Source organism: Stegodyphus dumicola, chromosome 4 (genome assembly GCF_044657685.1).
Source record: "Stegodyphus dumicola isolate Sdum_Otavi_A_Nest chromosome 4, ASM4465768v1".
Lineage (NCBI taxonomy): Eukaryota > Metazoa > Arthropoda > Arachnida > Araneae > Eresidae > Stegodyphus > Stegodyphus dumicola.
In genome coordinates this window covers 27,198,730-27,215,808 of record NC_140771.1, presented here as the reverse complement: position 1 = coordinate 27,215,808, position 17,079 = coordinate 27,198,730, and the positions used below count along the sequence as shown (strand labels likewise).

The following is a 17,079-nucleotide window of genomic DNA, read 5'->3' as shown; positions in this document are numbered from 1 at the left end:
TTCTGACCTTATGAAAGTCAAAATAGCTGTTAAGTCTTCTCTCAGCTCAATTTAAAAAAATCATTTACTCCATCTGTTGCTAACAGTGCTAGGTTTTGTTGCAACCTCATGGTGCAAGACACCTTGATGGTTTCAGGTATGTAGTTACTTGCTCGTGTCGCCGTCTGTTAGCACCAATGAGAAGTGCAGCAGCTCATGAGTTTTGCATGCCCTTGAAGATGATAATGATGTTGGGATTCGATCCCAAGTCTGGTACATGGTAGTCAAATTTTCTGCCACTAGCACAAACAAGTTGCCATGCACTAAATTCAAGAATTCCCACTCTTTCAAATTTGCAATATTTAGTGGCTCTTGAGATTGCTGCACTTTACCCTCTTAAGTATTTCTGAGAAGATACGATTGGTTGTTGTGATTAAGCCCACTTTGTAGGGGTGGTTGGGAGCCCTGTGTGTTGAGATTGATTGTTTCATTGATGGGCTGTAGCTGTGGCTTCAGTGTGTGAGGGTGCTCAGTTCGATATATTGATATTATTTTAGACAAATTATTTTTTATATTGATTTGTTAAAGGAAGAAACTTATGTAATTAATTTTTATCATGAATGTAACACACTAATACATATTTAAAAAATTAAACTTCTTTATTTAAAAATTAATTAAATTAAAAAACAAAGAGGTTGAATAACATGAAAGCGGCAGGCATTTTTGCCTACGATCACACATTTTAAGATTTATAGCTAAAAAATTTCAATTATTTTTTTTATATTTTGAAGTGTAGAAATATAGTTATAGCAACCTTTATGTAATGCATTGCTCAACTTTAAATATAAGTTATCTCGAATTTCCTTTCTTTTCTTCTGGGACAGCATATGTAAGCAAAATTTGAAAATGGACTAGTTATTTCCTGTTTTATAATTCATTGCAAATTTTTTCACTTGGGTACACAATTCTTTTTTCCCCCTCTTTGCTACAAAATTATATTTTGACTTCACCGTTAATTAGTTCCAATGTTCTCTCTTCTCTCAAAAAAAAAGGGGCTATCTTCAAATGATTTATTAATTAATGAATTTAAGGGTTGTAACAAACTTGTCAGGTCTCTAGGAATTACAGCTGATGTTATGCTTTTTTTAGCATCTTATTAATGATTGTGTTTTGTGTGCATGGATTACATAAAATTTCAGAATTCCTTCTTAGGATCTGCTTACAAAGAGTAAAATGCTTACCAGTTTTACATTTACTTTTCTAAGATGAAAAATATTTCTTATGGTCTCTCAAATATAGCACTTTGCTAGAATTTCACTAAATTGATTAGATTTTATTCTCACATGCAATTTGAAGTAGCTATCTCTCCTGTTATCAAATAAAATAGTTTATTGTATGTTGTTTATGCAGGTCAAAGAATAAATAATGCTTTCTTATCATCTGCATCCCTAAAAAGTCGTCAGCACATCAACAATTTTGTGAATTGATAAAAAACATCTTTTCAGCTCAGTTTATAGTTCATAAGTACTGTTCTACACACAGATAATAATTAAAAAAAAGCATTTTTAAAAGTGATTTTATGAGGAAAAAAATTTAAAATCTATATTGCCAATGTTTACAGTCAGTAGTTATTATTCAGTGAAATGATGGTTAAATGTAAATCACGTAAATATGCACATGCTCAAACTCATGTGGCATATGCATGCATGGATTGGCTAGTAATATGTGTTTCCTTGAAAATACTCCACAAACAAAGTAATTAAACAAAATATTGAAAACATAGTTACAAATAATCATAAAGTACCAAATAAATTCATACCTTTTCAGTTACTGAATTAAAATTACCTTATTTTAGTTGTTCCTCATCCAGTATATGCTAATACTGCAGACTTTGTGACAAAGAGTTCATCCAGTGAAGAAATCAGTCTCTGCAAGGCAGATAAGACAAATGAAGTGAGTTAAAATATTTCATTTTTATTAAATTCTTTCTCCTCTGAGTTTTGCATTAATTATTTTTTAAAATCAGTAATTATGTTTTTAAAGCTTGACTTTCATTTCCAATAACTGTTGCAAGAAATAAAATGACAAATTTCATTTTATTTCTTGCAACAGTTATTGGAAATAATTGTGATGCCTCTTTTTCAACATTTAAGACACATAATTTTATAACTGGCATACCTTCTTATTTTATATTATGCACCTTTCCTTTCTCAAAGTATTGTAATGCTTTGACTTAACTGGAATGAAAGGTGAATGATTTTAATTTATGGTTGATGCTGAATAAGTTTTCAGGTTGCATTCCCATGAATTTATTGTAGATCTGCAATTCTGTATGTTTAATTTGCTTAAAGTAATTTAACCTTTTATTTGTTGTGGTTTCTAAATTGCTGAAGACCTATGATTCTCAGCTAGCATTCATACCCATACTGGCTCATTGCAACAACTACTAATTGATAGTTTAAGACACAACTTCATCATGTGATCTAAGTGTTGCAAATGCATCACTAAGCAATTAAAATGCGATCATTTATTATTGTTTAATATTTTTGCCTGGACTAAAGACAACAAAATAATGAGACAGTTTCAATTGTAATTGTCCTATTCATTAAAAAATTTTATTGATAATACCATTTTGTAACTTATATGAAATACAAGATAATGTAGATTATAGGGTCATTTTATAAGACTGATACAAAAAAAAAAAAAAAAAATAGATTGAAATTTTTATAAATTAAAACGTTATAAAATAAACAAATTTTCTCTTAAAAATGTCTTTAAAATCCTACAAAATCCTTCAAGGCAAATAGCATCACCAAGCACATCATTTTCATTGTTGAGAAGTTCATCATATGCGTCTCATTCTGTATCTAGTGAGTCGATTTCTATATCATTAGTACCCATAGCATATCACATTAGTATTTCATCCAATCTGTACCATTAGTATCCCATTACAAATCATCATCAGTGCCATTCATAGCATTAGAAATCCCGTATTTGATTTTATGGATTTGATCACTGTTTCCACTTTTACTTTTTCTCATGATTTGATCCAAAATTACACAGCACATCAAGTGATGAAGCCCACATAGCTCTTGCCCTTTATATACAACTTTTTACCACTCATCATGCAGGTCTTTGAAGGGTTTATTCAGAGAGATATGATAGCATTGAAGGTAAACTATCCAGTGTAACAGAAAGCATAGTATTGTTCTGTGCTAAGTAATTTTTTGTATTGTCAGTTATGTGACTGTGGGAAACATACCTTGCACCAGCAAACTGTGTTGATTTGGTAGAACACCTAGTCGCCTCTGACACACATTTTCCATCCACAGTTTTATACCATTCTCATCTATCACCACTTTTTATGAAAATGCCTGGTAGGAATTTTATTTTAGGAGTAATTTTCCTCTTGAAATTTATCAGGGTTTTTTAACTTTGTTCTATCTGCCATGTATGTTAATACTACTGTAAGCCTGGTCTTTCCTGATCTGTATTTTTGCTTTTGAACAGTTTTTACACCTTTTGTTCTATTGTTTATCAAGTCAAAGTTTATCAGTGTTTTCTCCTTATTTCCAGTATTAGATAATGTAAAGTTGTATTTTTGCCTCATACTGGTAACAAACTTGTGAAAATAATGACTTTGTGGTCAAGATCTTGCGGTACTTTCTGCGCAGTTTTTGTTTTCTGTCATATTACCAGATTTTTCTGTTTGTGAAACAACTGCATTAACCTATTGTTGCTTTAAATTCTTTGCCTTGTTCTGGATTGGCCCATATCCATCTCAATGTATAAGCCCTAATCATATTTCTTGTAACAGCATAAAAATTCTGCCTTTGTTCTTGTACTCATTCTGCAACATTTAAATCTGTCCAGCGAGCTATTCCTCTCCTCATAGAATATTTTTTCATTGGAATTTTTTTAATAGCCTCTTCATTCTTTCTGCAGTTTCTTACCATCTTCTCAGTTATATCAAAAGCCGTTATTGCAATGCAGTTGTTCTATTCTCCTAGTTCTTCCCTAGTAGCCTGTTTTATGAGTTTTTAGCTTAAATCTTGCTTAATATATCCTTCTTTTCATTGCTTCGATAATTAGGCCCACACTTTACAAATTTTATGCTAATTACACTTACAGCAGAAATTGTTTGAACACATGCCACAACCTATACTAGAATGTGTTAATGATACATGTGAGTTGGTGGTTTGGCACATGCTTCTGTAGGCAGTGTTGCCAAATGCAAGAAAGTAAACCTATTAGAGGTACATGTGAGTTCATGATTAGATGTAGGTTTCTATAGGCAGTGTTGCTAGATGCAAGAAAAAAAAATGTTCCAGGTGATGATCACTGATCTAAAGTCATAGGTTGTTCATGGTTTGGGAATCATCCTTTATTACAGGTATATGCTAAAATTATAAAACTTTGACAAAAATTTATACCTTGTCTTTTTTTGATGGTCGTCTTATCTGCAGAGATATGCAATAATTAATTGTGTTTCAGATTTTTAGCTTCTGTGCATACCTCTGTAAAATAAAAGAATTCTTTTGGTAATATGATTAGTAAAGTTAGGGTAAGCATTTTAGAATTGGTGAATATTGTTAAATACTGTTTAAATACTTGCTTAGGTTTAAATACTGTTTAAATACTTATTGTTGCAGCTAAGGAACACTACATGATTTAGTCACAGAATTTCTAGTGCTTATTGACTATTTATTATTATTATTTTTCAATTATGCATTTTTATAAAAAAAAACCAGGTGCAGAGCCGGAAGAATTTTGCTACTGTCTTAAATGAAGGACTCCTTTTGCAGTCAAAATGGAAACGAGCAGACAGGGCATCACTTTCTGAGAATGAGGCTGCTCCTGCAGTACCTAAGCATTGCCGCCCATCTGGAGGAATTAGTGAGACATTGCCTAGATCTAGAGGTAAAGTGTCATATCTCTTAAGACAATTTTAATTTCAGAATTCTTAAACCACTGCTATAGCTATGCAAGATGCTGCATTCCAAAAAAAAAAAAAAAATCTGAGAACTCCCATTTCTACAAAACCTACATAGCTAGGTTACCATCTTCACTGGTAAACAGGCTTGAATGCCAAACAGGAATCAATTTTCCCTCTCTATACTCTGTTACTGGTTCTTTTTAACAGGCTTGAATGCCAAACAGGAATCAATTTTCCCTCTCTATACTCTGTTACTGGTTCTTTTTAACATTTTAAACTTGTTTGTTATTATGGAAGATAATAGAAATGTAATGGCCATTAAGTATATCATTTTGATATCGACACTGGCAACTCTAAAAACTAAAGAGAAAAAGTGCCCAAATAAGCTTATTTATTTATTCATTTAATTGTAGTAAAAACCTCCTAAGAGACTTCCTGTCTGCCTAAGAGAAGGTCCTCTGAACAAATCTTATAAAGAGATTAGTGATAGTGCCGCCTACATGGTTTTGCAAAATTTGGGGCTAAAAAAATTTTTTTTGAATACAAAACTTACTAAATCAATAAAGGAAGCCAAAGGTGAGCCAGTTGTAGTGAATCCCAATGGTAAAGTGGAAAGTAATGAGGAAGAAAGTTTTGTTAACATTGCTTTGTATAAGGATATCAAAGCAATTAAATACATAATGTGAAATGTACAGAACAAAATAACCATAAAGCAGTGAAAAAATAACAAATCTTCATACTCTCCTTAATCATGTTTCAACCCCATGACATACAATGACATCCAGGAGACATCATTCATTTCATGTGCCATTGTACACTTTGATGTCTCTAAACATGTCAAAAACTGTCTTAGAATGCCACACAGTTTATTATTAGATTCTTTAACTGCTCGAGTCGTGCGTCGATACTGTTTTGTGTAGATTGTTTAAGATGCTTTCGCCCCTCTCAGCAGTACCGGTAAGAAAACCGCATCGCCAAACCAGTAAGTATAGCAGTGATCTCGTACACCAACACCATAGTACATATTTGAATTTAGTAAAAATTAGAAGTAGTCCTCCCAACAGAGTTGAATGTATTATATGAAAGTGATGATAAAAGTCTTTTATGCTATTCTGGTGTTGATAATGAGAATGAAAATGGTCATCAAAGTGTTTACACTGTTGAGTATTCAAATGATGCTTCAAATTCAAGTGAAGACAAAATGTGCCTAAACATGCAAGACCTATTTTAAACATTGAAGGTTCTAATGTAGCAGAGTATAGCAGTGATCTCGTACACCAACACCATAGTACATATTTGAATTTAGTAAAAATTAGAAGTAGTCCTCCCAACAGAGTTGAATGTATTGTATTATATGAAAGTGATGATAAAAGTCTTTTATGCTATTCTGGTGTTGATAATGAGAATGAAAATGGTCATCAAAGTGATTACACTGTTGAGTATTCAAATGATGCTTCAAATTCAAGTGAAGACAAAATGTGCCTAAACATGCAAGACCTATTTCAAACATTGAAGGTTCTAATGTAGCAGAGGATGAATGGAATTGGAAAGGAAAAGAAAATATTGTGAATATAAAACAATATACTAGAAATTCCAGTGTTATTTAGTCTATGATGATTGGGTATAAATGCAACACCTCTGTGTGTTATCAAACAAGTTTTATGTGATGATTTGTTTGAAATGGTAGTTACAGAAGCAAATAACTATGCAGCACAAATTAAAATGGAACAGAATGCGAAAATGAATAAGGAGTAATTAAATGAGGTTAGAGCATATTTTGCATTATGCATTATAATGTTGCAGATAAAAAAATCTGAAATAGAAATGTATTGGTCAAAACGAAAAATATTAGAAACATTCATATTTTCACAAACTATGCCTTGTAAATGTTTTTTGGTCATAACAGAGTATCTTCATTTTGTGGATAAAGAGATGGTTTCTAAAGAAGACAGAATGTGAAAGGTTTGATCCATGGTGTTGAAGATTTTAACAGTTATACATTCCAGAACAAAATATCCTCATGGATAAATCCTTAGTGAAATTCAGAGGACAACTAAATTGTGTAATTTGTCCCTTCCAAACTGTGATATGTGGCAGGAATGTCCAACTTAGTAACAAATAAAACATTGTGCACATTTTTCTGAATATATATTTGCAACAAATAAAAAGCAACATCTTGCAAAGAAATACCATGTGTGCATCAAACATGACAAAAGTGAAACAACTTGGCAATGTAAAACATGTCTAGTTTCACTATGTATTCCAAAATGCTTTGACATTTACCATTTTTTAACAGAACTACTAAATTATTACTTTATAGTATCACTTAATTATTGTACATTAATATTATATATCAACTTTATTGAATGTTATATAGCAATGTAAATTTGAAAATAAAATGTTCTGATTCTAAGCTTGCAATGAGTGTCCACAGGTGAGCCAAATTAAATGGTATACTTCAGACACATCGACAGATATTTTATTTGCATATCAAAAGGTTAACATGAATGTAGATATTTGAATCTTCACATAACATCAATGCAGTAGATTGCGAATTATAAATCAATTAACTACAGAATATAAATTCTTCATATTCTGTAGTTTATCTTCTAATATATTTGCACTTATTGGACATATTTGTCATGTTGCTCTATGTAGAACTTCATTAAAAAAACTGCATTCTTACAATAGGTTGTCTAAATAAGGGAGAAAAAATCAAAATGAAGTGTTATGATGGCTAAGTGCACAGCCTAGCTTGCCAATTTAAAAGTGTTTTTTCAGAACATTTAATTCCCATCCTGGCTGCCATCATGAAGAAAAGAAGGGAAATATCTGGATATAAGTCAACAGAAAGAGGAAGAGTAAAATAATTTTATAGAATGAAAAAAAGAAATGGGAATGAGATGATATATTTATCTGACAATGTAATCATTCATCATAAGCATCCACAGAAGAAGAAAAATAGTACATTTCTCCTCTCCCCAGAATATAATCTTATCTTTCTCTGAGAAAATTTCTGTGGATTTCCATGTTATTCATACTCGAAAAATCATGTAGCAATGAGATTTAGAATTAATACAGTATCTGTGTAAATTTTGAGCATATTTTTTTTTTAATTTAAAATTATGAATCAACTTTTTTTTTTTTTTTTTAGACAAACAGTTATGAAATGTAAGGAATGTTTGTAAAAAATAGGTATAATTGATTAAACTACTAAGTGGTGCCACCTGTTGGTAATGATGGTTACAACTGTAGGTAACTGAAATCTAAGAACTAGGTATTCGTTAGACTGTTATTGAACAATGATAAAAGTAATTATGTGTGAAATGATAAGTAATTATGTATTTCATACATAATAATAAGTAATTGTGTATGAAAGCAGGTATATTAAAAACTAATGAAAAGGCATGTGTGTGCATATGCATTTGCGTTAAGATTTACAAGTTTATGGCAAGAAACATAAAGCAGCATTCATGACTAATTGAACACACTCTTAATACACATTGCACAGCATAATGTAATACAATCTGTATACCTGTTTTAATCACATTTGTACTATTTGATGTCATTATGACAATACAACTGATGAAAGAGAGTTAAATGGCACCACATTGGTATATAGACTGTATACATTAGACTGTGCAATGTGTATTAAGAGTGTGTTCAATTAGTCATGAATGCAGCTTTATGTTTCTTGCCATAAACTTGTTAATCTTAACGCAAATGCATATGCACACACATGCCTTTTCATTAGTTTTTAATATACCTGCTTTCATACGTAATTACTTATTATTATGTATGAAATACATAATTACTTATCATTTCACACATAATTACTTATTATCATTGTTACTAAGTTCCAGTCACATTGGCAGGACAGTAAGAGAAAGACGAATGCAGTGTGTCAGAGACAAAAGTTTGGTGCATAATGATTTAGTTTAACTTTATCCCTATTTGTTAATTTTAAGTTTGGGTTGCCAAATTTGAAATTATTATTAACTGAAGCTTTATGTAAGTATGTGCATCATAAGCATTACATAAAAATCATGCATATTGGCAGTGCATAATCAGGGGTTTCTAGAATCAGCATAAATTTTCTATAATTGACATTCTTGTGCTCATTTTAGATGCTGCGCTCTTAACTTTATAATTAGCGAAATAATAGTTCTATCATTGCTAAAATTAACTTCTACTCACTTGTTGATTAAAACAATACGGGATTAATCTTAAATTATAGGTATAAGTTTGGCGATTTTAGCAAAATATATACAGTCGATTCCGGTTAATCGGACCACATCGGGAAGCGATCGTTTTGGTGCTAATAACTGGCTGGTCCGATTACACGAACATGTCCTATGTTGTAAGACGGGACGTGCTATATGTATTAAACAGTAAGTGTACATGTAAATCATGTACTAAAATGTAATTATGACCTTTATTGTATGGTACACACATATGGCGAACATGCATGCACAAACAAGAACTACAGTCGAACTTTTTTTATTGAGAAAATTAATTTAGAAACAAATTCTAAGATACGATCTGCATAATACGAAGCACAATAAAAACAAGTTCTTACTAAGTTCCAGTCAACATTTGAAGAACTTATCGAATGTGATCTGACGCGTTCTCTTGACGGATTGTACATGAACGAAATTGCCACAAACATCTAATGCAGTAATGGGACTGCCTCTCGTTTCCCTCCAGCGTGAAATATCAATGCAAAGTTTCAATGCATTTCCTCACATGTTGTCACTTGCACCAACTTATTAGTGGCATCATCATCATCACTTTCTTGGTTTTCCGATGCTGTCATGTGTTTTGCTGCAACTTGAGCAACAATTGTAGCATCTTAATCTTTATTTTCATTGTAGCATTAAAGGATAAAAATTCTTCGCAATTTTGTACCTGTTGAAGTTCCACGTGTAAATCATCATTTTCACTTTTAATGAGCATGTCCATATCCAACTCCAAAATCAAGTGCTTAAAGCCACAGTGAAAAAAACAGTTCTGAATTGTCTCACTGCTCACTTTTCGCCAGCTGTCGGCCACAGATGTAACTGCTTGTAAGATGTTCACCTTTACACTGACTTCGCTGGCTTTTGACAATGAGGTCAGCAAACTTTCTTCAATTGCTTCAAGAATGTAATTAACCAACCTTGCACGATAAAGGGTCTTCAAATTTTTGATGATGCCCATGTCCATTGACTGGACTAAAGCTGTGGTCCTGGGAGGTTGAAATTCCAGTTGGATGTTCTTCAAGCAATCTAAATGAGGATGTGCTGCACAATTGTCAAGAAAAAGCAGCACTTTTATCGACTGGCGTTGTAGCTCTCTGTCCCAATTTTTCAGCCATTCTTTAAAAAATTCAAAGGTCATCCACGCATTTCTGTTCGCATGATACACAACTGGTGAACTGTCCATCCTAAGTCCTTTAAAGCAGCAAGGCTTAGTGCTTTTTCCTATAATCAACAGCTTCCTCTTGTCCGTTCCTGACATGTTTGAGCAGCACAAGACAGATAGGCGATCCATCGCTTTTTTGGAGCCAGAGAGTGCAACATATTTGTAACTTAACAAGACGTTTGGTGTAGCACAATAATACAGCCCAGTTTCATCAGCATTGTAGATGTCATCTGCTGAAAAATTTTCAAGAAGCTCGACCAGTTTTGTTGATTTCCATTCTTCAGCATCTGCACTATGAGCACTTTCTTTCTTGCCATGTGCTTTCTTGAATTTTATGTCATGTTTAGATTTCCTTCAAGACAACCAACTGTTCATAGCTTTAAAGTCATCGTGGTCCAGCTTTTTAGTGAGTTCTTTTGCTTTGAATTTTAATATTGGACCGCTTACTTGCACAGCTCATCCAGTAACAATGGCAAACCATTCATTAAGGATCTCATTGACGTCTGGAACCTTGCCTTCACACTTCCGTTGTTTGGAAGTTCCTCCTCGTCCTTCACATTGTGCCCATTCTTCTCGCAGCTCATTCTCTTGTTTTATTAATCGCAAAATTGTAGTCTTTGCCAATCCGGTAATTTTCAACAACCGACGCTGACTAGTGTTTCATGGTTGTTGCTTGATCTTATCCAGGAAACCAATTTTTTCAGCTAACATCAAGTCTCATCTTGGCATTTTGGCAGAGAAGACGAAGCATGTGTACAGTTCACTGACTAAAGTGGTCTGAAGAAACCTTGCTGTATCGGGGTTAAGATGGAGACAAAATGCTCACCATCAAAGCTTTGGCACTAAAATCATCCTAAAAGGGTGGTGAAATGATAGCTTTCTCGAGTAAACTTTAATCAAGATTGACAGGCGGGAATTCCTTTCATGTGGAGCCAGACACTCTATTGTTCATTTCCTCGAAAATCGGAGATGCAGTGGGACCAATAACCTCGCTGGCGACTACTGGTAGCTCTGTTTTAAGAAAGGTAAAAGAAAATGGTGCGCATGTTCACCTCCCACTGGTTTTGCTCTTGTCATGCACTTATAAGAAATTCCTGACCTTTGATAAGGCATTCTCATGGGAAGTGCAGCTACAGATCTTCTGATATGTCGTGGACTACCTGTACATCCACTGTACAAAGCCGACTTGTGGCTTCTGTTTTTTATCCCAACATTTTTTGGTTTGATTAAATGGAATTTCGGTCCAAATAAGCAAATAATATTAGGCTTATGTGCATAGGATTTGTTTCGGTTCTTTAGAATTCAGTCGAAAAGCGGCTGGTCCGATTATCTGGTGATCCAATTAACCGGATTCGACTGTATTTGGTGATGGTTGTAAAAGCAGGCCCTGAAGCAATTGTACATGGCCCACTGATACATTTCCCATAAATTTTAAATGTTATGAAAAGAATCTTAAAAATGGTTTACAATTTTAATGATTTTGCATTCAATTCGATATTATTTTCATGACCATTAAAAATGAATGAGAGTAATGCCCAGAAAATCTACAAATAGAGTTAATTAATTTACACTTTTATATAAAACTTATTCAGAGATTTGATTGAATTTTTATTATATTTGTTAAAAGGTAAATACTCCCACTTACAAGTTTTTGCAATACGAATAATCACTTTCTTTGAGAGTACACTTAATGTGTGAACAGATTCCCCCCCCCCTGCACTTAAAAATTAAAGTCTAAAAAAAGACCAATGATCATCTAAAATTTGTGATGAAGATACTTTCTAGTTACTTTCCTCCGAAAAGAAGTTTATAATTAATTATATACAAACGTGTCCATTTTTTGTGTGTAAAAAAATTAGTAAATGAAAGAAGAACAGATTGTCATTTTTTATTGGGAGAATTTGTCCCACTTGAAAAGTTTTTGGTCGTTTATTTTAGGTTGTAAATAAATAAGTTCTGTATAGGCTTATCGAATACATTGAATTGTTTGAAATAAATATCAGTCTGAAAGTTAATATTTGGCTCTCAGTACCTTTGAATTACAAAGTGTAACCATGATAAATTTTTAACAAATACCGAACCTTCAGATTTGACACAGAAAATATTTTGTTATTATTACTGTTTACACCTGTTTTGATAAATATTTGGTAAATAAAATTTAAAATTTTGTTTTGTTTAAAAAAAATGTGTTCCATCAGCTGCTCTCAGAACATGCATTTGGCCCATTAGCAGCTTAAGATCTCTAATGCAAGTAATATTAATGTTGAAATTATGCAGTTTAAAGAGTTTTATTTTAAGCAGCTACTATTTTTAGGATGAAAAGGTAAAATTAACCAAATTAAAATGGAGAGTTAAGGGACTTTGGCAAACTAAAGTTAAAATTTTCGATACAGTTACAGAGTTTGTCTGAAAAGTAGTGGGACTGAATTTTAAAAAAAAAATTTTATTCACAATTTTGACGCATCGAATTAATAGCTTTCAAAATATGTCCCTTCTGCATCAACACAGCGTTTCCAACACCTCTACCAATCATTGAAGGCTCCTTGGAGTGCAGAAACTGGAATGCTCTTCAGCTCCCTCATTACGACCTCTTGAATGGCCTGGACCCTTTTATGACCTTACGACTCTTTTCAGTCAGGGGAAGAAGCAGTCTGAAGGAGCAACATCTGGGCTGTAGGATGGCTGTTGAAGCTGTGTGATGCCGTATTTGGTCAGGAAATCTGTGACAGCAAAGGCAGTGTGGCTTGGCACTTTGTCGTTATGGAACCTGCATGATCCAGTGATTGCTGGACAGATGCGGGTGACTCATTTTCTGAGTCTTTCAAGTACAAGTACAGCCCAGATGTTGTTCTTTCAGACTTCTTTCTTTTCCTTTACTGTAAAAGGATCAAGAAAGGATGGCACCACAGCTCGGTTCAGGCCATTCAAGAGGCCGTAATGAGGAAGCTGAAGAGCATTCCAGGGAAGAAAAGAGTTGAAGAGCTTTTTGCATTCCAGGGAGCCTCCAGCAATTGGCAGAATCAGACGAAATACTGTGTTGATGCAGGAGGAGCATATTTTGAAAACTATTAAGTCTATGTGTCAAAAATGTGAATAATTTTTTCAAAAAAATTCAGTCCTACTACTTTCTGGTCAAACCCTGTAACTTTTATCTCACATACTCATGTGTGTGTAACAACAACTTGGCACATTTTTATTAGATATATATAATAAAAAAAAATTATAAATAGGAACACTGAGATGTAGAAATGCAGATATACTGATGGCGAAGCATGTAGCTTAGAAACACGGAATGTAGACTAAAGAGGAAACTGGCAGTCAAGGTGGATTAAATTCCATTTTTATTTAAATTGACATCTATGGCTACAATTTACTTGGCAATCTAATCTTGCGTATTTAAGAACATTTACATTTTAAAAACTGTTGTGAAAGGAAGAGAGCACAGCAAAATAGTGTCATTACATGAAAAGAGTCTGAAGCTAAAGTGCGCAATTATCCAATATGGAAGTTCACCAAGAGAAGGTTTTGTTTTAGGTTAGAATGGTTTCAGTTCTCAAAATTTTGAGCTCAAGTTCCAAATTAATTATATCATCAGCATTATGCAAGCCATGTAACATAGATTGATCTAGAAATGACACAATCCAGGAAAGTTATTACTATTTTTAGAGTAGATAGGAAATACCCAAATTAAAAATGATGTTAAACATGCCTTTTGCTAAATTGAATTATAAAGCTGATTTACATATTTTTATCTTACATATATATGCAATAAAAAAGAAGAACTTTGCAAAATTGATGGTGTAGATTATAGAAGATTGAATCTATAATGGAGAGCAAGAATTTTGATGGCGTAGAATGCTGAAATGCCAATCCACAGTAAATAGGAAACTGGAAGCTGAGGGAGATTAAGTCATCATTTTATTTCAGTAAAGATGTTGCAGCCACAAACAACTTGGCACAACATTTTGAATAATTTTGGAGTAAGAAGCAAGCAGTAGAGAGCAGGAAGAGAGCGAAGCAAATGCATAATGTTTAGGATAAAATCTTAATTAAAATTAGTCTAAGTTAGTTTTGGTTCTCAATGCATTTTGATTGGATAATTAATACTTCTGTAACATTATTATTGGTTGTTTGAATTCCATTTAAATCGTCAAAATTATGTAAGAGTCATACAACATGAATTAGTCTTGAAATGACACAGTGCAAAGAAAGATTGCTGTTTTTAGAAGGGAAAATAATTTATGCTGCTAATTTAAATCCTAATTTATCTTTTACATATTCTATATTTTTCTTATATATATATACACACGCACAGGGAAAGTGAAAGTTATATTTGGGTGGTTTCATGGTGGACATTGGTTCTTTACATTTGCATTGTTTTGATAAAATTTTCAGATTCTAAATCAGTTTATCATATATTTTTCTCCCCTCTTACAACAGTTTTAGTTTGTATTTTATTTATGTATTTATCTATTTTGGGCATGCAATTTATTTTCCTGCTTTATATTACCTCATAATGGAAATGTCAACGTAAAATTTGTATGTGCGAAGTATTAATATGCTCTACATGTGTCTGTTTTTGAAAAGATTTTCTTCTTGCATGTTTAAAAAATTATTTAATTGTTTTTAGTTTTCTTTTTAATTTATTTTTGTTGATTTCTCTTTCTTTTCCTTTTAAAAAAATTATTGCACTTTTAATTTTTACTGTAACAACTTATTTTTAAGCACAAGCACTGCATGATATATCATTTTATGTTTTCTCTACTCAAGGAAGTTTATCAGAAGATCAAATATTAGAGTGGCAAATGTATTCTATGCACTTACCTAATGATACTACTTTATTAACTTATAATGGAAACCAGCGGAGGCCGATGTCAATTGCAGGTTAGTTTGAAAACTGTAAATGTTATTTCTTAGAAAGCTTACAATTTTGTGATATCTGAAAAAAGAATCTGTATTACTTCTGAAGTAAGGAATATTTGTATTATAAATATAATGGTAGCAAAATGTTAAAAAAAACTGCAAATCAATTACACATCTCTAACAATTTTTAGCCACATTTATAATTAATTTGTTCAAGCAAACTGTTATAGAGTGCTTTTAAATACCTAATTAGTTTTTTCTTTATCTATTTATTAATTTAGTTTTTCAAATGCTCATTCTGTCTATTTCCCACTGGTATGCTATTTAAGCTTCATTTTAGGAATTAATTGTATCCTACATTTCACACGCTTATTGTACTCGCAAATATTGTGCATCATGTAAAAATGAAAATAGAGTAACTGTATTTACAAAGTTTTTTCAAAATTGATGAGTTTTCTTGTGAATTTCAATTCTAGTGAAGCTTGTATATAGTAGTTAGCCAAAATGGTTACAGCAGACCTTTGACTTGCATCCATTAAAATATTGCTTTCTTATGAAAAGAATTTGAATAGAATTCTTTGTTTGATTTTGTAGCCAGTATCTGATGTTATGAATTCAGTGATTAAGAAACGCCCTCCCCCCCATTAAATCCAGCTGACTTCAGACAGCTTATTGTAAACATATATATAATAATCGACCTCCACACTCAGTAGATCTGACATCAGAGGAGTACTTTCTCTTCCTTAAAATGAAAGTCATTTTAAAGGGACAGAGAATTTCAGAAACTCTGGAAATCATAACAATAGGATTAAAATGTGTTTAAAGAACTGATTTTTATGAAGCAGTCAAAGTATATATTCCAATACATGTACAGTATTAGAAAGAATGTGTTTAGATGGCTAAACAATGATAAAGGTTTCCCCTCCTAAATACTGCCTTTTAAGAATTTATTCTTAATACAGTCAAAAGTCTTTAATCTGGATTATAGATAATCAATTTAAATCTGGTAAGATGGCATGCAGAAATTATAAAATTAAAAATATGAAACCGTAATTTTTGAAATAAAGGGCAATTATGATCTAAAGGGTATCAAAATTTACAAAAAAAAAAGCTTTATATTTATTTGTTTACTTTATTAAACGGTTGATCTGTACATTACGGTAACTGGTAGTTTGGCGACATTTTGGAGGCGATAAAGGTTACTACCTGGGACTTTGGTAATAATGTGAGCAGTACTGAGTTCCGATTACGCATTATTTTGTGTGGGGGGAAATGAGAGATCATGGGATATGTCATGTGATATTAATGGACGAATTACGGTTCTTTAATCGGTAAAGGGGGGAAATCGGGAAAAAATCTGGAAATTTTGTATTTGGCTTTATTCTGTGTTGTGTGAAATAGTGTTTGTGAATTTTTGGATCCCATGGCCGTAAGTAAAGTGAATTCGAAATGGGTATTTAGTGGTATTGAAAAGGATAGTAAGAAATGTTTTTTAAGGTTGTGTGAGAGAGAAATAAACATGTTTTATTATATTATTTATTTTACCTGGTATCTTGCTTTGAAAGATAAGTATGATTTTAAAGATTCTGAAAGAGAATGAAGAAAAGTGTATCCGCCACGTAATGAAGATTCTGAAGGAGATTAGGTAAGTTAGTATTTTTAATTATTTTTATGCATTGTTGGAAATGTAAGGTGGAAAGGAATTTGGTATTATTGGGAAAATTGTTATTAGCAATGATTTAGTTTAAAGTAATTAGGATTGTAAGGTAATTTTTATTAATTGAATGTATGTGCTCATGTATATTTTAAGTGGTGTTTTTGAATTTAATTATATTTTAATGAAATGATAGTTATTTTGTGAATTTTATGCTTGTAGGAATTTGGTTTACGTTTAAGTT

General features: G+C 32.3%; 1 protein-coding gene across 3 annotated transcripts in view; it reads left to right on the top strand.

The window, feature by feature from the left end:
* The window catches only part of LOC118186492 (uncharacterized), a 131,323-nt gene that overhangs the window by 94,261 nt on the left and 19,983 nt on the right, over positions 1–17,079 (top strand). For 2 of the 3 annotated variants that reach the window (XM_085814630.1, XM_085814629.1), the window contains 3 exons: positions 1,835–1,932; positions 4,731–4,899; positions 15,089–15,202. In XM_085814630.1, the coding sequence (XP_085670756.1) occupies positions 1,835–1,932; positions 4,731–4,899; positions 15,089–15,202 (381 nt within the window). The remainder of the gene's footprint in view (positions 1–1,834; positions 1,933–4,730; positions 4,900–15,088; positions 15,203–17,079) is intronic. The other variant, XM_085814631.1, reaches the window with a different exon arrangement.